Source organism: Rhinopithecus roxellana, chromosome 20 (genome assembly GCF_007565055.1).
Source record: "Rhinopithecus roxellana isolate Shanxi Qingling chromosome 20, ASM756505v1, whole genome shotgun sequence".
Classification (NCBI taxonomy): Eukaryota; Metazoa; Chordata; class Mammalia; order Primates; family Cercopithecidae; genus Rhinopithecus; species Rhinopithecus roxellana.
The window spans coordinates 15,834,827-15,862,379 of record NC_044568.1 but is presented as its reverse complement, the minus strand read 5'-3'; the positions used below and the strand labels follow the sequence as shown (position 1 = coordinate 15,862,379).

Below are 27,553 nucleotides of genomic sequence, written 5' to 3'. Positions count from 1 at the left end.
TTTCAGGAAAAAGCCACATTACACAAAGCATGGAAGTTACATTAAAAAAAAAAAAAAAGTGTCTTAGCTGAATGACAAAGCTGCAAGAACTACTATTACTTTTCCAGAGCACTGAGGCAACATCAGGGAACTTTCACACTCTCTCATCATCTGATGTTTGCAATAACCTTGGGACAACAGGGAGTAGTTACTTGGAGACAATTCTTGAGGGAGACCAAAGCATCTGGTAGGAAAAACACTTCACTTGCGTCATTATTTTTTATGGCAGGAAGTACCTATTGTTCCACATCATAATTTTCAAAGAGCTACACATAGGTCTCCATGGAGATTTTGGGAGCAATAATGAAGAAAACAGAGTGAGGAGAAATCACTTACTGTATTTAGCAGCCTAACATCCTGAAGATAAATTCATGAAACAGCATATACCTGTGTTTTCACAAATTCTCTCAAATCAAACATGGGTTAAATTCTCTCAAATCAAGCATGAGTAGTATCTGAAAACTAGTCTTTCTGGCTATATACAAGAACAGAAAGACATAATGATATAGTGATATAAAGTTTTAAAGAGTTATGAAGCTATAAAAGGGAAGTCTAATCTTTTTTCATAAATATACTATTTCCATGTAGTAACTTATTACAATAAAGTAAATATGTTTGAAATGTTTAAACTTTTTAAAAAGTTTATCAATTAACTATACATGATTATTTTAATTTAAAGCATAAGCATGAAAATATTTTATCTACGTTACCTTACAAGTACTTACTGCCAATCAGAGGCACTTGTGCATTCTCATTTCGAGATACCATAGAAGGTAACCCAGCTACAACACAGGCAATTCCATCAAAGAATGTTGAATGAGGGGCAGCAACAAAAACCGGTGCTTCCAAAGGACTTGCAATCTTTCCTTTTACAGAAACTATAAATCCCATTGAAAAGAACATAGCACGACCCAGAAATTTCAAAGCTGTTTGAGTAATTTTCCTTTGAAAATATAGAAAAGACATAATTAGCTTTGTTAACTAAAGCTAGCAGCAAGGTTTTACTCTATAATACAGTAAGAAAACCAAAATATGTCAGAGTATTTCATATGAAAATATGAGCTGAGGAGAATAATAGCTAACACTTACATGGAGCTCTTTCTGCCAGGTGCTAGGCACTATTCTAAATGCTTTACATACAGATTAATCTCTTTAATCCTCAGCCTAATCTTTTGAAGTATTTTGAAATTATTACTCCCATTTTATAGATGAGAAAACTGAGGCACAGAGAAGTAATTTGCCCAAGGATATGTGTGGCTAAGAAACAGCTCCATCATTCTGAGACTATAAAGTGTTAAAAATGAATTTTCAACACACATCCCCTACTGAGATATTCAAATCAGTACTGTCCTTCAAAGTGGTTATCTTGGGAATCCACATTTGTGTAATGAAGATGCTACTATCTCCTAAAACATTTTTGGAACTCTCACACTGAAACTGTTCTCAGAATTATTTTAGGATTTTTTTTAAAAAAGACTTGTAATCCGTATTGTTACAGTTTTTAGATATCATCAACAATCATCAGAAGTGAGTTCATCATCTCACTTCCCTGGAAAAGAGATGCACTTAAGCAATTCCAGAAACTACTTTTTTAAAAAAACCTTTAAAAAAGATTCTGCCATTATAGATTAGTTAATTTATCAAACTGTGTCAGGAACTATGCCAGACACACAAGACAAGTAAGATCCAGTTGAGCAGGGAAACAAAAATGTATTCCTAGAAGTGCAAACACAGGAGGGATATCTCGGTATGTGAATAAGCACATAGCTTTTCATAAAAAATAAAATATGTACATCATCCAGGAGGTATCTAATGAGAGTTTTTCTTTTTTTTTTTTTTTTGAGACGGAGTTTTTCTCTGGTGCCCAGGCTGGAGTGCAGTGGCACAATCTTGGTTCACTGCAACCTCTGCCTCCCAGGTACAAGTGATTCTCCTGCCTCAGCCTCTCGAGTAGCTGGGATTACAGGTGCCCACCACCAGGCCTAATTTTTGTATTTTTAGTAGAGATAGGGTTTTACCACCTGGTCAGGCTGGTCTTGAACTCCTGACCTCAAATGATCTGCCTGCTTCAGCTCTTTTTTTTTTTTCTTTTTTTCTTTCTTTTGAGACGAGTCTTGCTCTGTCGCCCAGGCTGGAGTGCAGTGGCGCGATCTCGGCTCACTGCAAGCTCCGCCTCCCGGGTTCACGCTATTCTCCTGCCTCGGCCTCCGGAGTAGCTGGGACTACAGGCGCCCGCCACCACGCCCGGCTAATTTTTTTGTATTTTTAGTAGAGACGGGGTTTCATCATGTTAGCCAGGATGGTCTCAATCTCCTGACCTCGTGATCCACCCACCTCGGCCTCCCAAAGTGCTGGGATTACAGGCGTGAGCCACCGCGCCCGGCCTTCAGCTTTTAAAAATAGGATTCTCGTCTAATTCTCTCCACATTTTTGTAATAATATAGTGAGGAGCTATTAGCAACTAGCTCCAAAGAAGTTTCTGTGACTTTTATTTCACAAGAACGAGATAAAGAAGACCACAATACTTTTCCAAAGGGCACAGAAACTGTACCTCCCTTTCTTCTCCTTTAGTTTAGAGATGAGATTTCTGGTAATGTAATGAGACGAAGTATATTCCTTTATCAAATTTTCACACCTCTTATTTTTTATCCATAGTGATGTAGCTTCTGATAACTATATTTATCCCATATTCTGGGCCATTAAACACTCCTATTTAACATATTTAAAGAATGGCTCTAAGTCTGGTCCCACATAATAACTTCGACATTACCTGTTTAAGAGGAGAAAGAGATACTGCTTTAATTGACAAAAGCAAAACTTTCTTTTCTAACATTTATTATATCTATTGTCTGGATTACTTAGACTATTCCTTCTATCATCCTACGTTTTCATAAGCCACTGACAATAAAAACCAAAGAGGGAATCTGAAAAGAATTGGTGAGTCATAAAAACATCCCTTGAAGCATTGTTTTATACTACACAACCTTGAGTTATAAAACAAAGGAGTATGATTTGCAAGAACTGAGATTTCTCTGGGGCATTGCCAGCATTGAATCCATTTCCACTTTGATAGTGACATTTGTTCACTGGAACATGAACTGAACAGCAAACTACATATTTATTTAAAAGTTTCTAGAACAGTCTTTCTCAAAATTTTTGGAGAATGCATTCACATTTGAGATTTAAATACAAAAATATTCTTGCGTATAAAAATTGGGCAACAATTTCCAAGAGTTTGACAATGCCCTAAAACCCATGTACAGATTTGGAATTCACATGGAATCCGTGGAGTCCACGTAAGAGGCTGCACTTTTAAGGCATACAGATCACAACAATTTGGTTCTGTTCAGTAAGAATAAACTTTTACCTGTAGCTTTGTTAACTCATGATCAGTTTCTCCTCTATTACCATCTTAATTAGATAATGCCTGAAAAGTAGTTCCATTCTGCCTCATCCTAATGTTTAAAATAACTAGACTATATTGGTTAATAATTATTATTAATAATTGTTATAACAGAAATTACTACTAAAGTAATTAATAAAAATAATATAACTAATCCACTTATGCCACTGCAGAAAGCTGTAGAGGGAGAAAAGCAAATGTGAAAACTGAGGAAGAACAGAAGAGAGCAAGGTATTTTGTAGCTTCAGTGGTTTCAAGTACAGTAGTTGGGCATCTTTCTGAACTAGGGATGTATCGCATTTGGCAATAACTCAGAAAACAAAATATTTTAACATTAGGAAATTACAACTTTTAGGAGATTATCATAATGTAGTTGGCATTTGGGCAGTAATTTCTACATATTTCATATGAAAAATAAAAATAAATTATTTATTATTGAGTAGGCAGATAAAACTGTAAAATTTATTACTGAGTAGGCAGATAAAATCACTGACTAAACTATGATGAACTCTTTTTACATTGATTTAATATATCTTAATTTAATATTATGTCCTAATATTTTGGACAAAATCATTTCTTACCTCCTCCAACCAGTTACTGGGTGGGTCGGCTTTTCAGGACAGCATACTGTTGAAATTGCAGCAAATGGCCATGCAAGTAATAAAATTAAAGCAACCAATAAGACACGAATTGGAAGCAGGATAATCCCAATAAGGAAAATCTGAAAGTCAAAGTTGGTAAAAATAAATGAATGGACATTATTTTAATTCATTGCTATCAAACAGAAACATGTAACAGGAGACTTTTATGGTGTTCATACATTTAGTCAAGGATGAATTGACTACTACCCTGTACCAGACAAGGATTTAAGCACAAAGAAAAAAACAAATTATATCTGACTTCACAAAGCCTACTGTGTAGCAAGAGAAACACTAAAGAAAACCATAAGACAAATGATCTGCATACCCATGAAAGCGAATAGAGAATGTTGGGGGAACAAAGAAAAGGTGTATTTGATTTAGCAGCCAGGGAAAGCTTCCTCTTGGAGGAGTTGTAGCCTGAACAATCTTGCAATAAGTAGGAGCTAGCAAGGTAAGAAGGAGAAATTGCTTTTTGAGAGCTTTAGGTAGAAGAGTGAAGGCATCAGAGTGTGAAGAAGTAAGTACATTGTTTTATATACCTGCCGGAACTTTATAACTAATAACAATAAGGAGATAGATGCGAAAATAAAAAATTAAGAAGAAATGAAAAGTAAATAAATAAGAATAGCAAATAATACATGAATGCTTACTATGTAATATACCAACCATTCTAAGCACTTGGCATGTAGTAACTTATTTAGTTTTTACAACCTTAAGTTTCAAATTTTACACACCAGAAAGGAGTAACACAGAGGAAATTAAATTGCTTAAGATCACAAGTGGTAGAACCAGGATTTGAACTTAGTTTGGTTATAAAGTTTGTGCTCTTAATTCTTTTATTGTACTGCTGTTTGAGTAAAATAGATTGTGCTTATGTATGACACATTGTCTTTTTCTCTATAAGCTAATTATATTACTCAAACAGTAGCCTTCTTTTTCTGTCTCTACTGGCTCTTACATGATTCTGAGCACCATCAAATAATTTAGAAAAAAAATGCCAAAATATTCTAATTATCTGATCTTTAGAATATTAAACAGTAACACAACAAAATGTACAGATCTGAAGTATACAATTCAGTGAGCTTTAATAAATATATACTCATGTAACCACCACCACAATTAAGACACAAAACATATTTACCACTCCCAGAAAGTCACCTTGTGCCTCTTCTAGTCAAACCCATATTCTTAGGCAACAAATGCTAGATTTCTATCACCATAATTTAGTTTTATCTGTTCTTAAATGCCACATAAATGGAATCATACTTTATGCATTCTTCCACTTAATACTTTTTATTCTACTATGTTGTTTCATACATCAGTAATTCATTCTTTTTAATTGCAGAGTATTATTCTACTATGTGACCATATGACAATTTGCTTATTGATTATCCTACTGATTTACATTTGAGCTGTTTCCAATTGTGGGCTATTATGAATAAAGCCACTATGAATATTCTTGTACAAGCCTTTATGTGAATATGTTTCCATTTCTCTTAAGTAAATACCTAGGAGTGAAAATGCTGGCTCATAGATGTTATTTAACTTTATAGCAAACCACCAGTTTTCCAAAGTTGTGTCATTTAAAAGTATCAGTGGAAATGTGTGAGAATTTTCAGCTGCTGTACATCCTTGCCAGCATTTGGTGTTGGCAGACTTTTAAAAAGCTTTATTAAGGTATAATGTACAAAAAAGAAAAACCATCTATTCTAAGCTTACAGATTACGAGTTTTTCAAATGCATACCCCTATGCAATGACCACCACAATCAAGATATTTACATCATCCCAAAAAGTTTTCTTTTGCCCTTTGCAATTAATACACCCTCCCCAAACCTAAGCAACCACTGATAGGCTTCTTTCACTGTAGTTTTACCTGCTGTAGATGTTCATATAAATAAAATCACATAGCATTTATTTACCCTTTTATATCTGGCTTGATCACTTCATATTTCTGAAAGTCAACCATATTGTCATATATATCAGTTTGTACTCTTTTTAATTGGAGAGTACTATTCCATTGTATGAATATATTACAATCTATTTATTTACTTGTTCATGGACATTTGGCCTATTATAAGTTCTCAGCTATTATAGCTCATATGAACATTAATGTTCAAATCTTTGTGTGACCATACATTTTCATTTCACTGAAAATAAAATTATTGGGTCATAGGGCATGTTTAACTTTATATAATACTATAAAACCGTTTTCCAAAGTGACTTCACCAGTTTATATCCCCAGCAAGGTATGAGAGTTCCTGTTGCTCCACATCCTCACCAACATAATGGTATGGTCAGTTTTTTTATTTTTAATGTTAGCCATTAAAGTGGGTATAAAAGAATATCTCATGTGGCTTTAATCCGCATTTCCTTGATGAACAATAATGCTGAATACATTTTTCATATACTTATTGGTCATTCCTTTAACTTCTAATATTAGTGTCTGTTCAAGTCTTTGGCCCATTTTTACTGGTTTGCTAGTCTTTTTCTTATCAATTTGTAAGAGTTCTTTATATAAATGTATACAAGCCCTTTGTCAATATATGCATTAAAAATATTTTTTTCCTCATTCTGTGACTTGCTTTCTCATTTTCTTAGTGGTATCTTTTGATTAAAGCAATTTTAATTATGATGAAGTTTAATTTATCAATTTTTATTTTATGTTTAATTCTTTTCTGTGTCCTTCTGAAAAAATCTTTACCTCAAGTTCCTAAAGATACTCTATATTTTTTTCTTCTAGAAGCTGTATGATTTTCACTTTTACATTTCAATCTATGGTCAATCTTAAATGACTTTTTTTGTGTGGTATGCAGTGTGGATTAAGGTTCATTTCTAACCATAAATTTATCCAGTTGTTGCAGCACCAAAAGACTTGACATTCCTCAATGAATATTCTTGGCAACTTTGCAAAAAAGTAATTGAATATTAATGTATGGATTTTCTTTCTGTTGCATTGATCTGTTCATCATACTTCTGTCAATACTCTGCTACCTTATTTACTACAGTGTTGAAGTAAGTCTTGAGATCAAGTAGTGTGTGTCCCCCCATACATTCTGCTTCATCATTTTTCTGAAGGCATTTTAGATATACTCTGCATTTCCATATAAGTTTTAGAATTGTCAGTTTCTACACATACACAAAAGCCTGTTAGGATTTTTACTGAGATTTCAAAATGAATCTACAGAACAATTTGGAGAAAATTGTCATCCTAATAATATTGATTCTCCCAATTCATAAACATGGTATATCTCTCTATGTAAGTCTTCATTAATTTCTCACAGAAATATTTTGTAGTTTTCAGTGTAGTGGTCTTATATGGTTTTTCCTAAGTATTGAATGCCATTTTATTGCTGTTATAAATTAGATTACTTGATCTCATTTTGCAATTGTTTGCTCCTATAGTATATACATGTAAAATTGACTTTTGATCTTTCATCCTATGACCTGGTCAAGTTCACTTACTGGTTTTCATAGTTACTTGTTCTGTTGATTCCTTAGGAAGTTCTTCATATACAGTCTTTATCATTTGTGAATACGACAGTTATACTTTTTCCATTCTAATCCATATGTCTTTTATTTCCTTTCTTATCTTATCGCACTGGCTATGATCCCTAGCATAATGTTGAATAGAAGTGGTAAACAAGATATTTGTCTTATCCCAAACCTTTGAGGAAACAGATTCAATATTTTACCACTATGATATTAATTGTGGGTGTTTTGTAGATGCCCTGTACCTGATGGAGAGAGTTTCTCTTTATCTCTATCTTACTAAGAAAGTATTTTTATCACCAATGGGTATTGAATTTTGTCAGGTGAACTAATGAAATTTCTGCATCTATTGAGATGATCACAGGCATTTTATCATATGTTCTGCTTATATGGTGAATTACATTGAAATTGGAATTTTATGTTACATCAACCTTATATTCTTGATATAAGATAAACTTGGAAGTGATATACAGTATCATCCTTTCTATACAATGCCATATTTGACCTGTTAATATTTTGTTAAGAGTTCTATGGCTATGATCATGAGAAATATTGATCTATAATTTTCTTTTCTTATAATGTCTTTTTCAGATTTGATATCAAGGTAATGTTAGCCCCATAAAACTAGTTGGGTACTGTTCCACACTTCTCTACTTTCTGAAAGAGCTTGTGTGAGTGATTTTATTGTATTCTTAAAAGTCTGACAAAATTTACTAGTAAAATAATCTTGGTGAAATGTTTTCTTTAAATGTATATTTATGGATACAAAATAAATTCAAATTCCTTCATAAAGGGCTATTCATATTTTCTAGTCCTTGTGTCTATTTTTGATACACTGATTTTTGTCCATTTCATGTATGTTTCAAATTTACTGGCATAAAGTTGTTAATAATGTTCCCTTATTAGTCATTTAACCTATAATGATATATGCTGTTTCATTCTTGATACTGGTAATTTGTATTTTCTTTCTTGTTTTCTTATCAGTCTTGGTAAGGATTTATCAATTTCATTAATCTATTCTATTAATCTATTAGACAAATGTTTGATTTTAATTTTCTATGTAGTTTTTTATTTCACTGATTATTGCTCTTATCTTTATTATTTCCTTTCTTTGACTTACTTTGTGTTTAATTTGTTCTTCCAGCTTCTGAAGGTAAAAACTTAAATCATTAATTTTAAACCTTTCTTCTTTTCTATGTATTTAAATGTATCGGTTTACTGGCAAGCACTGCTTTAACTGCATCCTACAATTTTGATACGTTGCATTTTGTTCACATTTAGTTTAAAACATTTCATAATTTCACTCGTAATATATTTTTGACCCAAGGACTATTTTAAAGTATATAGCTTGATTTCTAAATATGTGGATTTTTATCAGATATATTTGTTATTGATTTCTAACATAATTTATTGTGTTCAGAGAACATGCTCTGTAATATTTCAAACTTTTGATGTTTATTGAGATTTTTTATGACCCAGCCTTTGGTCTATGTTGGTAAGCATTAAATGTGTACTTGAAATTATATTCTGGTACTTTTGGAGGTAGTGTTCCACAAATGTCAATTCAGTAGGAGTGGTTACCAGTGTTCAAATTTTCTATATTATTAATCTTTGGTTTGATTGTTCTGTCAATTACCAAGAAAGGTGTGTTACCATCCTCAATTATGTTTTATTTATTTCTTTGCTTAGTTTTCTCAATTTTAGCTTCAAGTTTTCAAAGTTCTGATATTAGGTACATAAACATTAAGTGCTGCTAAGTTTTCCCACTGACCTTTTAAAGACATGTTCCTCCTTATATCTGATGTCATGACATGTCTTGAAGTCTACTTTATCTGATACTAATACAGTCACATCAGCTTCTTACACTTACACTATTTCCACATTATCTTTTCTTCCTTCTTATCTTTGTATTTACATTTATAGTGTATGTACTGTGGATTAATGTAGAGCTGGGTCTTATTCTTTTGTCCAGTCTGAAAATCTTTGCCTTTAAGTTAGGATGTTAATTAATGTATACTAAATGTAATTATTGATGTATTTGGGTATAAATCTACTGTTTTGCTATTTCTTTTCTATATATTCCATCAGTTCCCATCAGTTTCATGTTTCTGTTTCTCGTTTTCTGTTTTCTTCCTTGAGTTCATGAAATTTTTCTTTAGTGATTCATTTAAATTTCTTTAATGGCCCCTTAGCTATACCTTCTTGTACTTTTAGTCAGCAGTTGGTCTGAAGATTACAATGTGTGCTTAGCATAAGACGAAGTACTCAGAGTTAATACTGTACCACTTCACAGAAAGTGTAAGAAAAGTACAATTCCATCCCATCCACCACCCTTTCAGTATTGTTTTATGTTTTACCACTAAATATATGTAAGCCCAAGAAAACAATAATTTTTGTTTTAAATGGTTACATTTTCTAGCTCTTTGATGAAATTAATATAAAGAAAAAAGTTTTATATCATTCTTTCCATATTTACCATTTCCAGTGTTCTTCATTCTTTCCTGTATATTCAAGTCTCAATCTGGTGTTATTTTCCTCCAACCCAAAAAACTTTCTTTACCATTTCTTGAATGCAGGTCCGACAACAAATTCCCTCCATTCTTATTTGAAAATGTCTTCATTTTCCCTTCATTTCTGAATAATATTTTCATTAGATATAGAATTATGGGTGGATAGTTGGGTTGGGTTATTTTTTTATTGGTGAGTTCTAAAAGTTATTTATATGTTTTGAACACTCTACTCTTATCAAATGTATAATTTGCAAATATTTTCTCTCATTCAGTAAGTTATCTTTTCAATTTCATTGTAGTGTGCTTTGAAACACAAAGTGTTTTATTTTGATGAAGTCCTCTTTACCCATTCTTTCTTTGGTGGCTAGTACTTTTGTTGTACGTCTAGAAAACCACTGCCTAATTCAAGGTCATGAAGATTTACACTTACGTTTTCATCTAAGAGTTTTATGATTTTAACTCTTACATTTAGTAGTTTAATCTGCTTCGAGTTAATTTGTATATGTTATGAGGTAAGGACCTAACTTCCTTCTCTTGCACATGTCAATCCAATTGTCCCAGACCATTTGTTGCAAAAACTACTCTCTCCCCATTTTATCGTCTTGGCAATCCTGTGGAAAATCAGTGGCCACAGATGTATGAATTTACTTCTGTATTGTCAATTCTATTTCATTGATCTAGATGTCTGTCTTTTTACTGGTACAATACAGTCTTGATTACTGTAGCTTCACAGTACGTTTTGAAAATGAGAAATGTGAGTTCTCCAATTTTGTTTTATTTTTTCAAGATTCTTTTGGTTGTTTGTAGTCCCTTGCATTTCTGTACGAATTTTAAAATTAGCTCATCAATTTCTGCAAAAAATAAAGAAGCCAGCTGATATTTTGATAAGGGTTATACTAATCTGTAGATCAGTTTGGGGAGTGTCATTATCTTAACAATTTAAGTCTTCCAAATTTATGAACACAGGATGTCTTCCCATTTATTTAAGTAGTCTCTAATTTCTTTCAATGATATTTTGTAGTTTACAATGCAGAATTCTTCTGTTGCTAAAATATTTAACTCTTTTTGATGCCAACTTAAATTGAACTGTTTTTAAATTTCATTTTTAGATTGTTGCTTGTGAAAAAATATGTCATGATTTTTGTATATTGATCTTGTATCCTGCCACCTTGCTGAACTGATTTATTAGCTCCAAGTGTTTTTGTGCATTCCTTAGGATTTTCTATGTTTAAAAAACCATGCCATCTTGATGGTTTTACTTCTTCCTTTCCAATATAGATGTCTTTTCTTTTTCTTGCCTAATTGCCCTTCCTAGAACCTCCAGTACAATGCTGAACAGAAGTGATGAGAGTAGGTATCTTTGTCTTGTTCCTGATCTTAGAAGAAAACTTTTTGGTGTTTCACTATTAAGTATAACGTTAGCTATTTTTTCACAGATGCCCTTTATAAGGCTGAGGAAACTCCTTTCCACTCTTAGTTTATTGAGTGGTTTTTATCATGAAAGTGAGTCAAATCATTTTTCTATGTCTATTAAGATGTTCTTGTGCTCTTTATTCAATAAATATGGTGCTCATGTTAATTTTTCTATGTTGAACCAAAATTACATTTTTGGGATAAATACTACTTTGCCATGGTATAGTTCATTTTATTAGCTGATGGATTCAGTTTGCTAGCATTTTATTGTGGATTTTTGCATATATATTCACAATGGATATTGGTCTGTAGTTTTCTTTTATTGTAATGTCCTTTTTTGGTTTTGGTATCAGAGTAGGCCTGGCCTCACAGAATGAGTTGGGGGGTGCTCTGTCTTCTTTTATTTTTTGGAAGAGCTTGTGAAGGATTGGTGTTAATTCTTTGTTAACCCTTTGGTAGAATTCACCACTGAAGTCATCTGGTCCTCAACTTTTCTCTGTGGGATGTTTTTAAGAACTAGTTAATCTCTATATATTATAGGTCTATTTGATTTTTTATTTATTCTTGAATCAGTTTTGGTAAATTTTGTGTCTTTCTAGAAATTGGTCCACTTGAACTAAGTTATTTGTTAGCATGCATTTGTTCATGTAATTCCTTATAATCCTTTTTATTTTGGAAAGGTCAGTAATATTGGCCTCTCTTAATTTGAGTCTTCTTTCATTTTTTTTCTTGGTCAGTGCAGATAAATATTTGTCAATTTTTTTTCAGAGTACCAACTTTTGGAGTTGTTATTTTTCTCTATTGTTTTATTATTACTTTGGAATCATTGGTTATTTAGAAGTAATTTAATTTCAACATATTTGTGAATTTTTTATGTTATTGATTTCTAGTTTCAATCTACTGTGGTCAAAGAACATACTTTGTATTATTTTAACCACTTTATATTTATTGAGAATTGTTTTATTGTCTAACATACAGATCTACCTTGGCAAATGTTCCATGGGCACTAGAAGAATGTGTTTTCTGCTGTTGTTGAGTGTTCTACATACATATCTGCTAGATCTAGTCTGTTTATAGTGTTCTTCAAGTCTTCAATTTCCTGATTGATACTGTCTTATTGTTCTACCTTCTATCATTATTTGGTAATTGAAGTCTCTCATTATTGTTGAATTGTCTTTCACCTTTCAATTTTGTCACTTTTTCCTTTGTGTATTTCTGGACTCTGCTGCTTGATGCATATATGGTTATAATTATTACATCTTAATGAATCAATCCTCTTATCATTATGTCTTTCGTTAGCAACAATTTCTGTCTTGAAGTCTATTTTATCTGATAGTAATACAGCCATTCCAGCTCTCTCTCGGCTACTGTTTGCATGGTATATCATTTTCCATCTTTTACTTCCAGCCTATTTGTGTATTTGAATCAAAAGTGTGTCTCTTGACCAGGCATGGTGGCTCACACCTATAATCCCAGCACTTCGGGAAGCCAAGGTGGAAAGATTGCTTGAGCCCATGAGTTCGAGACCAGTCTGGGCAACATAAGGAGATCCCAGCTCTATAAAAAATACAAAAACTTGTTGGGTGTGGTGGTGCATGCCTATAGTTGCAGCCACTCAGGAGGCTGAGATGGAAGTATCACTTGAGCCCAGGAGGTCAAGGCTACAGTGAGCTGTGATTACACCACTGCACTCTAGCCTGGGCGACAGAGTAAGGGCCGGCCTTTAAGCAAGTAAACGAATAAATGAATAAATAAAGTGTGTCTCTTTTAGGAAGCACACAGTTATGTATTTTTATCAATTCTGTGAATCTTCATTTTAATTGGATTGTTTTATCAATTTATATTTAATGTAATTACTAATCAGGTAGGATTTATATATGACATTTTGCTATTTGTTTTCGATATGTCTTAGGTCTTTTTAAATTTCTCTATGTCTACACTGCTACCTTCTCCTGTGTTAAACATTTTCTAGTGTATCATTTTAATTCCCTCATTCTTTCTTTTGCTATATTTAAAAATGTATTTGCTTAGTGATTGTCCTAAGTGTTGCCATGTTAACTTATAATAATTATCTGGTTTGGATCAACAAACTTAATTTCAATAGTATACAAAAACTGTGATCCATTCCCTCCTTTCTCCTATTTGCTATTATTGTTATACAAATTATGTCTTTATACATTGTATGTCCATCAACACAGATTTATAATTATTGCTTTATGTAGATGTTTTTAAAGTTGGATAAGAGAAAAAAAGATTTACAAACAAAAAAAATTACATTTGTACTGTCCTTTACATCTACCCATGTAGTTACCTTTACCACTGCTGTTTATTTCTTCATGTGAATTTGAGTTACTGTCTAGTATCCTTTCATTTCAGCCTGAGGGACTCCCTTTATTATTTATCTTAGGGCATGTGTGCTAATGACAAATTCTCTCAGTTTTTGCTCATTTATAATTCATTTTAAGGATAGTTTTCTAGCTATACAATTCTTTATTGACAGTCTTCTTTCAGCACTTTGAATATATCATCCTGCTACTCCCTTCTGGTCTCTGTGGCTCTTGATGAGCAATCAGTCATTATCTTGTTGACGATTCTTTGTACATAATGTACATAATTTATCTGTAGATACAGGTATATTTGAGTTTATTCTTAGAGTTCCTTGAGCTCCTTGGGAATGTAGATTAGTGTTTTTAATCAAATTCATTGGGTTTTTGGCCATTATTTCTTCTAATATTCTTTCTGTATCTTTCTCTTTTCCTGGAACTCCCATTATGAATCTGTTGGTAAAGTTGATCCACAGGTCTCTGAGGTTCTGTTCATTTTTCTTCATCTTTTTTTCTTTATGTTCCTCAAACTAGATAATCTCTGTTGACCTGTTTTCAAGTTTGCTGATTCCTTTTTTGTTAGATATAGTCTGCTGTTGAGCCCCTCTAGTGAATACACACACACACACACACACATACACACACACACGCATTGCATCTTTATTGATATTCTCCATTTGGTGATACCTTGCTCCATACTTTCTTTTAGCTCTTCACACATGGTTTCCTTTAGTTATTGGACCATATTTTAAGTATCTGATTTAAAGTCTTTGTATAGTAAGACTAAAGTCTGGGCTTCCTCAGGGAAAGTTTGTATTGACTGCTTTGTAAACTACTTATAAGCTATACTTTGTTTTTCTTTATACACCTTGCAATTTTTAAATTAAAACTAAACATCTTAAATAATATAGCAACTCTGGAAATGATTCTCATCCCTTTCCAGGGTTTGTTGTGGTTGCTGTTTGTTATTTGTTTGTTTAGTGTCTTTTATAAACTAATTTGTAAAGCTTGTATTCTTTGTCATTGTGGCTACTAAAGTTAAAGTCTCTGACCAGTTAGCTTAGTAATCAGCTAATGATTACAGATTTTCTTAAGCACCTGAAACCAATAAGTTTCCTGATGCTTGCAAAGGATCTCTTTGTACACATAGGGGCACATCATAAACAGTCAGGTGACAGATGACAACTCTGCCTTAGACTTCACTTTCTGCTTGTACAGTCCCTCAAGGTTAGTCAGAGGTGAGAGCTTAGGGTATTTTTCGATATTTTCAGGACATGTGCATAGCCTTGAGCATCAGTAAAGCCTTACTCAGGTGGACAGCCTTCTAGATTCCTAGGAATATGTCAAAGCTTTAAAAGTCCCCTATGATCATCTCATCCCTTAACTTTTCTTTTAAGGTTTTTGGCTGGCCTACTGTTTGCTCCAACTGTTACTGTCTCAGGCAGCTGTGATGTTAAGCAATTGCCTTTGATTTTTTTATTTTTACTTTTTAAGAAGCAGAGTCTCCCTATTTTTCCCAGGCTGGCCTTGAACTTGTGGGCTCAAGCAATCCTCTCACATAAACCTCCTGAATAGCTGGAACTACAGGTGTGCACCACTGCATTCGCTTTCCTCTGATTGTTTTTAACAAACACCCTTGAGAAAAGGCTATTTGCACTGTGTAAGCACCAAGACAAATCAAATAACGACAGTCTCGCAAATGAGGACTTCCAGGCAGCCACCAGACTGGCCAATAATGACAGTTCCTTGGGAATGGGGCTTTGAAAATGCTCTAACACTATTTTTCCCCCTCTAGTGGCTGACAGGTTGCTGGTTTTCATTATGACTGTAGGATGTTGGTTTTTAAGGCTACTGCAGAGCTGAGGATGAGGGATAAGAATAAAATTAAACTGTAACAAAGCCTACTATTTTAACTAAGAGTCAGCACTCTTAAATAAATGCTCCATGGATTGTTGAAAGCCTTTGGTTAATTTTCAGAGCTAAGACAAAGTTGATTCTGATAATTTTTTTGTGTTTTCATTGCTTTATGGAGAAGATAATTTTCAGAGGCCTTTACTTCACCAGTTTTGCTGATGTCTCATCTCAGTTTTCTTCATTCTGCTTTTTAGACTGAATAATTTCTAGTGACCTATCTTCAAGTTCACTAATACTTTCTTCTACCATCTTCAATGTGTTGTTGAGCCCATTCAGTGAATTTTTCATTTCAGATATAACAGTTTTCAGTTTTAAAATATCCATTTGGTTCTCTTTTACATTTTCTATTTATCTGCTAAGCTCCTTCCAACTTTTCATTCATTATGCCACTCTTTACTTTTAAATCCTTGAGCATTTTTATAATAGCTACTTTAAAGTATTTTTCTGCAAAGTCCTACATTTGATCATCTTAGGGTCTATTTTTATTGCCTGATTTTTCTTTTGATCATAGGTCACATTTTCCTATTTCTTTGAATGTCTAATATTGTTTTTATAGTATTTTGGCCATTTTGCGTGATATATTACAGATATTCTGGATTCTGTTATCCTTTTCTCAAGAATGTTGATTTCTGTCCTAGCAGGTAGGTAAAATTCTGGCTGATTGCATTCATCTTGTGAAGGCTTAGTTTTATACTTTTTAAGGGAAAATTTGTTTGAAGCTAGCCCTTAGACTTAGATTGAAGCCTTAGTCCTAGGGTATAGGACTTCTCCTATGGTATAACCTTTGTGAGGTTTCAGTGTAAAGCCTGAGATATTTGCCAAGGTCCTCTTAATTTAGTGGGATTCTAACTGTGCCTTCCCTATGGTGTCTATCAGTTGAAATGTCTGCTCAGTTTCTTCTTCCTTCCAGCTGTTACTTTCCTCCAGGGCCCTTGAAGGCTCCTTTGTAAATATAGAGTTCAGGAATTGATCAACGTTTTGAGATAATTTATATGCCAATTTAGGGGCTCCCTCATTTCTAGCTTCCTCCTTTCTGGGACTTCCTCCTTCAGTTTTTAGCCACTCTGATAGTCCTGAACTTTGTGCTCTGATATATCAGGCCAATAAGACTGAAGCTTTCTAACAATCCCTTCACATGGTGTCAAGTGACAACCTTCAGGGAAAAAAGGGTTGGGGTAATGTTACACAGTACAGAACTATTATTTCAAGCAACAGATCCCTCCAGTTTCTGTCTGATTTGTGTTGCTCTATAGTGCCTTCATGAAGTTTTTCCTATTTTGACTACAGTTTATAATTGTTATGCATGGAAAGGTTTGTCTACATTAAGCTACTCCACCATTCCTGAGACTAAAACTAGTCCTGTTAAATTATTTTTCACTTGAAAACTGACTTACAAATATAATGAAACTTTGCTACCAGTCTTATTTCCTATAAAACAGAATATGTTTTAAGATGAGTAGGAGTTTCAGAACTATAATATAGAAGGGATCTTGGATCCAGGAGATTTTTCTTGAAGCTCTGTGTACATGGTAAGCACACTATTTTTAGATAATGTTATATTTATTTGAATGGTGGTGCAATGAAGTATGGTGGTATACTGGGGAAGAGTACTGTGGAGAAAGATGAGATGACTCAAATTCCCAAGTCACTCTGGTAGGTCGCTGGCTGAGATTCTCTTTGAAGAGGTATCATTATTAAAAGACCAAGAAATAATCTTGACTGAAAGAAAGGACCATATGGCATAGACCCTGAAAAAAAGAGCTGGAAAGAGGTTAAAGCGTATTAGCATAAGAGTCACTCATATCTACACTGAGCAACCCATATGGATTTTAACTGAACAAGTTGCGAAATATTAGGCAGCTTTTTTTTTCTGTGCCATCTTCAAGGTTTGCAACAAATAATAGTGCTTAATAGTAAATCAATTTTGAGTTAACTCATTGACAAATTAAGAGAATTCCCCATCATATTCCCATTTGATAATATGTCATCTCCATTGGGTGGCCTTCTCTCAGTGTTATTCTCTGATTTTCCTTCATTACACTTACTAAAACATGAGATTATATATTTTTGTACTTGTTTGTTTAACTTTCTTACTGAAATGTGAGGACAACAGTCCTTAAGCAAGACATTGATCACCATTAAAGATTAAATTTAGCCTAAATTAATTATACTAAGCCATACTTAAATGAAAGTATGTCCATCTTTTAAACTGGATAATATGGACATTGTTTTTCTACCATGCCTATTCAAATCTTCCCTTTACCCAGACGACTCAAGCCATTGAAACCTCTTTGGTATTTCTGATCTATATAAATTTAAAAAGTATTTTTAATATCCAGACTTTGTTAAATCCCATTTAATCCAAGTAGTAAATTTTAAGTACAGTATATACTTTGTAGAAAATAAATAGGATAACTATCAATATTATCAATATTAAGATCAACAAACAATAACAGATTATTTCACTTAATTTTAGCCCTCTTTTGAGTTATTAATATTCCAATGTAATAGACGAGAAAAGTGTAGTTCAGACAGGTTAAGTGACTTGGCCAAAGTCACACAACTGATAAATAACCAGGTCCTATAATTGACTAGCTATCATTCCATTATACTACAGATCTCAGAGAGTTATTTGGAAGAGATCTTTAAACAGTAACAAACCAGGTGATGGAAAAACTTAATAATTTATTATAGGTGCAATATAAATATTTATCAACATTCCATTCTGATTCTTTCCAAAATATGAAGTCAAATAGATGGGCATATTTTCATTTAAGTATGATTTAACTAAATCAGACTCAATTTAATCTTGAACAATGGTCTATGTATTTACAAATGTTTCAGAATGTCAAGACACAAAAAGAATATCTGTTCATTTAAAGACATGAAGATCACATTTTTAGACGTTTAATTTCCTCACAAAGCGGTATTACTATATTCTTTATCTTCTTCCTCTCTCACACTCCTCTTCAACTAGACACCCATTTACCATTACTCAAGCCGCCACCTGTATTGCTTAGCTCTGCACTTAACCTTCCCCCATTGCAGAAGACAACAGTGTTAGTGCATACAAGCTGACTGCAAATATTATACGACTTCAAATCCAAAGTCATGTGTGAGATGGACATGAAAACTTCAAAATTGCTCCCCCCGCCCCCCTGCAGAACACACAGGACAAATGTGGTTAGCAGGGCCTATCTTGTTCTCTAATCACTAATTTCAACAAAGAGGAAGTCCAAAGAGTGCAACTGCCAATGGTAAAAGGAACCCTTTACAAGAAAAAGGAAAGGAAAGGAAAGGAAACTTTCTTTGTGAATAACAGTATAGCCATTTTTAACAATGGAAAACAGTCTGGGCTACTACTTCTCATGCTTCTACTTAGGAAATGTTTTTAGGTGAAGACTGATTCTGGACCAAAACTTCTTGAACACCCTAAGCTGACTCAGTTGTCCCTTTTCTTTGATTCTGACTTCCCACCTTCCATCATGCTCCTGCTCAGCTAAATCTTTCCAGCCTTACCTGTTCTAATCACAGACCTGGGCTTTCTGCCTTCTGCCTCACTCTTATCCATCCCATACTGAATTCTCTCTTTCCCAAGGCAAAAAAAAAAAAAGCTTCTTCAAATCTACTCTCCCGTGGTAGATCTGCCTCCCACTACACTCTAATAAACTCAAGCTGAAACTTCCATCACAGATTCAGATTTCTTCTCCCTTCTGGGGCATGGACTGTAGCCTGCGCCACCAGCCAGCTCTGTCTCTTCCTGTTTTGGATCCCCCTCTCAGACCCGCATCTTCCCTGCATCTTCTCTCCTCCTGTGCCCGCTCAGACCATCCTCTAAATGTCCTCAATTCTCAGACGCACATCTCTGCCCCTTTCAGACTCACGGTCCCTCAAAAGTCCTCTCCTCTCAGATCCACTGCTCTTTCTTCCTCTGATTCCTTTGCCTCCCAGACCCACACGCCCCTCAGAGCCACGCGCCCCTCGACCGCCCTCCCCTGTCAGACCTACACCGGTCACCTGGACCTGCCTCAGATCCTGGCTCCCCTCGGGCCACCTCCCTCCTCAGACCCACGTCCCCTTCAGGCCACCTCCCTCCTCAGACCCACGCCCGCCTCAGACCACCTCCCTCCCTCAGACCCACGCCCCCCTCGGCCGCCCTCCTCTCTCAGACCCACACCCCTTACCTGGACCCCCCTCAGACCTAGGCCCCCCTCAGACGACCTCTCCCCTCAGACCCACATCCCCCTCAGACCATCTCCCCTGTCAGACCCACGCCCCTCACCTGGACCCGCCTCGCGGAGCCGATCTGCGTCTGCTGCACGAAGGGGTTAGGCACCGGCGGCGGGAAGAAGGACGCCTGACGGGGCACCATGGGCGGCCGCAGCCCTACGTTCCCCACGCCGGCAGCTGGCACCTTGGCCGCCACTGCCGCCGCCTGGGCGCACCGGCTCATGGTCGAGCCGGGCGTGGAACCCTGCCGAAGCGACCTACTCGGGCGCTGCAGCCAATACTGAGCCGAAGACCCACTAGAGACCCAGCCTACGGCGACGCTGGGGAGCCTCTGCGCAGGCGCTCAAGTTACCTAGAAGCCGGCTGCTGCCGCCCTGCCCCTTCGGCGCTGACACGCCCCAGGCTCTGGCCACACCCCCTCAGGCATCTGGCCCCACCCCCTTGGTAATATAGCCCGTCTCCTCGGAGGAATGCTTTTCCTTCAGAGCCAAGACCTTGAAGGGTACCCCAGGATCCCTAACACTCCACAGCGAGACACTAGACAGAGTTCCCTGCTTTAGCGTCAGGCGGACCTGGATTTTCAGTCCCTTTTACTGGGCCTGTGACCTTGGCCAAATCACTATCTCCATGAACCTCAGTTGCCTTCTGTAAAATGGAGATAAATGTATTCTCAGATAATCAGAACTTGGATCCAGTAATGCCATTGAGCAACCACTTCCCCTGGGCTGTTCCATTAAGTGAACTAATATACACCCATGATTGCACTAGGAGTGGAATTTGTTTCACTCAAAATATAATGGACTGACAGGGGAGAGATGGTCCTCCAGAGGAAAACTGAGCTACTATTACTGGAAAAGGCAAAAATTACAGTTGCCCTCCTCGCTAGATGAGGAACCTGACCAGAAAAGGGAAATGTATTGGGTTGTGGCTCCATTTCACACTGAGGAAGTTCAAGCCTGTTTGGACCTATGTAGGTACTCGTGGGGGTGGGAGGGCAGGGGTTTGTCTCATTATCTGAGGACAGTTGATCAACCCTGAGTGGCTGAGAGTTAAAGGAAGGAGATGATAATCAACTCATCCCTACTGATCAACTCTGCTCACAGCAGGCAGGAAGGCCAGGATGAAAATCTGAGTCTGAGCCCTGGGGTTCTCCAAAGTTACCCTCTGAATCTCACAATCTTCCAGCCCGACCACATAGATGTGTGGCCTTGAGTCAGTCACTTAACCTGAGTTTGCTTCCTTGTCTAGGAATGAGAGATTTATTCTAACTCCATAGAACTGTAGCAAGGATTAAATAAAATAATGCATGGGTAGTGTTCATAGAGAAACACTGAAGAAATGGCATGTTTTAAGCATTATTATGCCACTGACTTTTCTCTCAATGTAACATTAATAACAGTGTATTACAGCCATGACAGAAGATTCCCCAGTCTAGGGGGTCTTCAAGTTGGGACTGGTAGACCCTTGAGACTCTTTAGACAGATACCTGCACAGAAAGATGTGTTTCCAACTGACAACAACCTAAGCCAGGCCAGGTGTCATGGCTCACGCCTGTAATCCTAGCACTTTGGGGGCTGAGGAGGATGGATCCCTTGAGCCCAGGAGTTTGAGAACAGCCTGGGCAACAAAGTGAGACCCCCTCTCCCACCGTGTCTCTAAAAAAAAGTAAAAAGTTAGCTGGCTGTGCTGTTGCATGCCTGCAGTCCCAGCTACTCAGAAAGCTGAGGTGGGAGGATTGCTTGAGCCCAGAAGACCGAAAGCTGAGGTGGGAGGATTGCTTGAGCCCAGAAGACCGAGTCTGAAGTGAGCTATGATCATGCCATTGCACTCCAGCCTGGGTGACAGAGCAAGACGCTGTCTCGTAAAAGAAAAAAAAAAAAAAAAGAAGAAGAAGACGAAACAAAAAGAATCTGAGCCAGAAAGGGCAGGCCATGGGAGGATAAAAGATAGAAAAGATGGGGCCGGGAGCGGTGGCTTACGCCAGTAATCCTAGTACTTTGGGAGGCTGAGGTGGGTAGACTGCCTGAGCTCAGGAGTTTGAGACCAGCCTGGGCAACAGGGTGAAACCCCATCTCTACTAAAATACAAAAAAAAATTAGCCGGGTGTGGCAGCGTGCACCTGTAATCCCAGCTACTTGGGAGCCTGAGGCAGGAGAATCACTTGAACCTGGGAGGTGGAGGTTACAGTGAGCCGAGATTGCGCCATTGTACTCCAGTCTGGGCGACGGAGATTCTGACTCAAAAAAAGAAAAACAGAGAAACAATGACATCAGGTTCACTGAGGAGGTCACCTGTAGAGTTCACTCCTCACCCACCTTCCTCACCAGCCCCATCATAAGAGGCCAGAAGCAATATACTATCAATCAGACTATCGGAGCCAGAAAGGGCCTCAGAAAAACCCCAGGCCTTCCATTTCTGTTCAGCAGTAGCTCCAGAATTTCTATATAGATTAGGGGTGGGTAGACTGGTAGGGAAGGAGTAAGGAGCTTATCCATTAATACCAGTTGTGTTTAGAAGCAAGCACATTATTTCTCCCCTAGCTGTGTTTACCCAGCATGGTTGTGGGGGTGGGGAAGGGTAGCAAGAGTGGTTTTGAGGGTGGCAGAGGGTGGTGGAGATTCTGGTTTGAGGGCTAAAGCTCCTCTGCTAGGCTATCCTTTGGCCTTGTAGGTCCCTAATAGCTATGGGAGCCTGGAAAAATCACTTCTCTTGAGCCATCAGTCTCTTCATCAATAAGATTCAACTAATAATAGCCTCTTTCTATTTATGTGGTTGGAAAGGTTAAATTAAGTGATAAAAGAAAAGTGCCTTGCACATAGAAAGCACTCTATTAATGAAGGAGGATATTATCGTTGCTGTTCATTGTTATTAGTAGTAGCATTAAAACTGATATGATTGCTAATGAAGAAACTGAGACTTAAAGAGGAAACAAACCTTGAACAGATGCCACAATGAAGCAACAGAATTGCTGTTTCCTGGGGGCTCTTTCTACAGGACAGAGGGACTAGAGCTTACTCTCCCTGAGGTTCTCTTGCTGTTTACTTTGGAAGCTCTGACCTTTCCAGCAGACACCATCACCTGTGCCCTGCAGGGAGCAGAGATTTGGACTTCTTAAGTTGTCGCTTCTGGCTGGGTCTGTGGCCCTTGTCTAGGCCCTGCTAAAACAGATGGCAAACACAGCCACTCAATTGGTGTCTTTATTCATACTTGTTGACATTTCCCATGGGGAACGGTTGAAGGGAGGGGCGGGGAGGGCTGAGCAGGAAGCCATGGCTTGGTTTTCCTCCATCCAGTGGAGGAAGAGACTCGGTAGGGACATGCTAAATAGAGTGAACAGGGGAACGATCACTATGTGGGCTGAGATGCACTGTGCAGTGACTTCAGACAACCTGAGTCCTTCTGTCAGGAAATGCAATTTCTAAGTGGAAAAAAAAACAAGACCCAAAGAAAAAAACAAAGTGCATACAAAGCAAACTGCTAATGTAAGAAAGGTTCTAAGGCAGCCAGCAGTGAAAAGCCAGGGCTCTGGAGTGGCCACCTGGCCATGCCCCTATCCCACTGCCCTATGCCAGGCTGTCGGGCCACCAGTGCCCTCTTGAGACAGTCTCCATTGGCTCCAAGGGTGCTATGAGCCACAGAAGGTTGTGGAGGGAGAAGAGTCTGAAGTGTGGCAGCACCAGGGCAGCCCAAAGCAGGGCTGCATTGAAAATATCAACGTATCTCTTTAGGGGTGGCTCTGAGGGTTGGTGGGATTGGAGGGAGAAGGGGCACCTGGGAGGAGTACAATCAGCATCTATTGTTCTTGGGCACAGGGAGGAGCCACTCTCTGGAATCTTAAATTACCAGGTAGGAGTAAGAATGCTGATTAGCTGTAGAGCTGAAGGCACAGCTGCCAGGCCCCTCTGGGTAGTTCTCTAGTGCTCTAGGCCCGGTGTATGGAAGGCAGTGGAGAGGAAGGGCCTGTGGGAGCCGGGGCCAGCTCAGCAGCCTAGCCAGTCAGCTTTGATGCTTCCAAACTTCACACTCTTCAGACTTTGGTTCTCCAGCTTCAGGTAATAGGCACCCTTGAAGAAGTAGCTGTGACCTGGGATAAAGAAGAGACTGTGACCCCCTTATCCTGACATTCTGGCACACAGAAGTTTCCCAGGAACTTTGAATTTCTGCCTGGCATAGGGAAGAAGTTTTTAAACTAGAAGAGAGTTTGAAAGGCTGAGGCAGGAGGACTGCTTGAGCCCAGGGGTTTGAGACCAGCTTGGGCAGCATAAAGAGATCCCCGTTTCTACAAAAAAAATTTTTTTTTTTTAATTAGCTGGGTATAGTGGTGCCTTCCTGTAGGCCACGCTACTTGGGAGGCTGATGTGGGAGAGTCACTTAAGCCCAGGAGTTTGAGGCTTCAGTGAGCTATGTTTGTGCCTCCAGCCTGGGTGACAGAGCAAGACCTTGTCTCTAAAAAAACAAAATTCAATTGTTTCAGCCTGAGCTGATTGAAGAAAAGAAAACAAAACCAAAACCAAAACACAATAAAAGCCCAGAAGAGCCCCCTCTGGGACTGGAAGAAGGGAAATGGCTGTGAAATAAGCTCTCTTATTCCCTGTTCACTCATCTCTAAGATGAGGATAAAGATATCAACCTTCTAGGGCTTGCAGTGAGCATTAAGTCAGATAACATATGCTATTATTAAAAACAATAACCCCACTTAACACAAACATCAAACTAAGCACATTCCATGTACCAGAGGTGGCAAAACTGGATACGTCCAGTCCTATCAGACCCACAGATGGCTTTTATTTGACTCTCACAAGTTTTTTTGTTTTGTTTTGTCTTTAAATCTGAATAACTTGCCAACATGTAAACATCCAGAAAAGTCACACAAAAATACAGATTTCTGGCTTCTATTTTAAAAAATAGAACACCTAATATAGAATATCTAACACCACCAGACTCCATTCTTTTTTTTGAGACCAGGTCTCACTCTGTCGCCCAGTCTGGAGTGCAGTGGCATGAACACGGCTCACTGCGGCCTCAAACTCCTGGGCTCCAGCGATCCTCTCTGCTCACCCTCCCCAGTAGCTGGGACTATGGGACTACAGGTGTGTGCCGTCACATGTAGCTAATGTTTTTTAAAATATTTTTTGCAGAGATAGAGTCTCACTGTGTTGCCCAGGCTGGTCTCAAACTCCTGGGCTCAAGCAATCCTCCTGTCTTGGCCTCCCAGAGTGCTGGGATTACAGGTGTGAACCATGGCACCTGGCCTAAGCCCCTAATCTTGCCCGCCAATAATTATGTGAAGGTGAGAAGCAACTGTCTCCTGTAAATGAGGCACGTGCTCTCTGATTCAGCGCAGACTCCACAATTCCCCACTGTCTGCCCCTGCCTGCTTCACTCATTTGTGCTACCTGCCTGACCCATGGAGCTGTTGGAATTTATGACTCCTGACACACATAATCTCATTTACTATTAATATGCTAGCATGTAGTAGGTGCTCAATAGATGTTTATTCTTGAAGATAATCCCTAGTCTAGCATCTGATTGTACACTGCTTTTTCTTGGACATATAAGACCTTCAGCTACTGGAGGTCAGGACCTGTGCTTAGCATACAGTAGGTGCTCAAAAAAAAAAAATTCTGTGGGATTTAGTTAAAATTCTCCTCTAAAAAAGCCAACCTGGATCCAGTTCCAGGACCCTAGAGAGCTCACAGATGCCTCCTCAAGAGTATGACTTTCAAACTCCAAATTCTATCCCTCGCTGCTACTGGTTGTGTTTTAATCAGCAAGGGGCCAGGGGCAAACTGGCTGAGTAGGGGATCTTTGCCACATGAGCAACAGAGCATGACAAAGTTTGCCTTGTCTCAAATGGAGCCATCCTTCTGCTAATGGGAGGTGGTCACAGGCCTACGAAACCCAAAAGGGCTTGGATCAAACCCCAGAATGAATCCACAGCACAGGGCCCATGTTCCTTTCTCCTCCCCCAGGCCAGGCCTTCCATCCTCCCCTGCCCTGGCTCCAGGCCCTGCAGCTGTGAGAAGTCTTTCTGGGTCTTACTGCCTGGAGCCAGGCCAAGGAGCAGAGGTCAGGGAGCTGGAAACCTTCCCAGCACTGGGATGAAGGAGTTGATTTGTTTTCCCGGGCGCCGCCTGCCTGCCTGCCCTGCACAATAAAGAAGTGTGTGTTTGCAAGGAGCTGGACCCTGGCTAGGGGCGGGGAGTCCTAGAAAGCGGAGACAGTCCTGGGTGGCTCACCGCTGCCCTGCAGGTCCACGACGGCATCCAGGTTATCCGGGATGGCATTCCAGGCATCTGCGATGAGCTTGGGGAAGCCAGGATCCATTTTCTTCTTCACCTCATTGTATCTGTAAAGAAACAGACACAGTGAACCAGCAGGCCCTCTCTAAAAGACACTTCCCCCCCTAGCCTGGATGGAAGCACCCAGCTGATGGCTCATGGGTAGGCCTGGGAAACCAGACCTAGCCATTCAGGGAAGCAGCCGGCTGCAGTGGAAGGAAGAGCATGGAATCAGACCTGAGTCTGAACCTCAAATCTACCACTTTTAATTATATGACTTTGGATGACCCCATAAAAACAATCTCATGATTACTGCTAACATTTCTAAAGCACTTACTACATGCCAAACAGTGTGTTAACCACGTTTCATACAGCCTCAGTTTTACCAGCTGTAAAATGGGGTTGTGTCTAATTTCGTGTATTTAATTTAATGCATGCATTAAATCAAATAGCACATGCAGAGCCTCTATCCCCATGTCTCATAAATATTTAGTAGGTATTTAAGAAATGTTAGCTCCCTTGCAAGCAAATCCCTGCTGTAATCCAAGGAGCGCTAAACTAGAAGCCCAGGAATGGGAACCTGCCCCACCACTCTTTCACTTCGTGGCTTGGAAAAATTGCTGCTTCTTCATCTATCAAGGGAGATGACAATCCCTGCCCTGGGAGATGATCACGGCTGGGGCAGTGAAGTTTCAATGCAAGGTGGTAGGTACGTGTGAGTCCAAGGCCTGTTAGTCACAGGGTGCCACCTCAGTTCCAGCCGCAGCAATCCTGGGCCCCGCCTTTAATTTAGGTAGATACTTTGGACGCCGGTTGGTATGTTCTTCTCCTGGCTAGCAACCCTTCTGTTTTTTAAGATTTTTGGAGAACTTTTTAAACGCTGCTGTCATGTTGATTCCTTTGCTTCTCCGCTTCATTATTCCACAGATATTTACTGAGCTCCCACTATGGGAGCTATGGATATCCTAGTAAACAAGATCAAGCCTTGCCCAAGTGGAACTGTTTCTAGACGGATCTGTTTCAATCCCATCCTGGTAGCAGCCACCCTTTGCTCCACAGTGCCTCCTAGTGGGTTCTCTTCCTCTCTGCAGCCAGCCTTGACCACCTCCACCCTGGACCCCAACAGTAGCTTTCCCTATATGCTCCCTTCTAGAGGGACCTTCTCCCTCAGCCATCACCCCAAATAACTGCCAGAAAAACCTTCCTTAATCCCAGCTGCAGCATTAGACTCGTTCTTACAAAATCTGGCATGCTTCCTCATGGCCTGGGGCACCAAAACCAAGTTCCCTAGCTCAAAATCCCAACACT

At 38.3% G+C, this 27,553-nt stretch overlaps 2 protein-coding genes across 3 annotated transcripts in view; both read right to left on the bottom strand.

The window, feature by feature from the left end:
- Window positions 1–20,371, bottom strand: part of LPCAT2 (lysophosphatidylcholine acyltransferase 2) — a 77,136-nt gene extending 56,765 nt beyond the window's left edge. For both annotated transcript variants that reach the window (XM_010374983.2, XM_030924472.1), the window contains exons 1-3: window positions 20,017–20,371; window positions 4,024–4,163; window positions 765–982 (exon numbers count right to left, since the gene is read on the bottom strand). In XM_010374983.2, coding sequence (XP_010373285.1) covers window positions 765–982; window positions 4,024–4,163; window positions 20,017–20,187 — 529 coding nt within the window. In that variant the 5' untranslated portion in view covers window positions 20,188–20,371. The remainder of the gene's footprint in view (window positions 1–764; window positions 983–4,023; window positions 4,164–20,016) is intronic.
- A 2,772-nt stretch (window positions 20,372–23,143) lies between these two features.
- Window positions 23,144–27,553, bottom strand: part of MMP2 (matrix metallopeptidase 2) — a 28,144-nt gene continuing 23,734 nt past the window's right edge. Inside the window, exons 12-13 of the mRNA XM_010374984.2 lie at window positions 26,204–26,313; window positions 23,144–24,048 (exon numbers count right to left, since the gene is read on the bottom strand). Coding sequence (XP_010373286.1) covers window positions 23,945–24,048; window positions 26,204–26,313 — 214 coding nt within the window. The 3' untranslated portion in view covers window positions 23,144–23,944. The remainder of the gene's footprint in view (window positions 24,049–26,203; window positions 26,314–27,553) is intronic.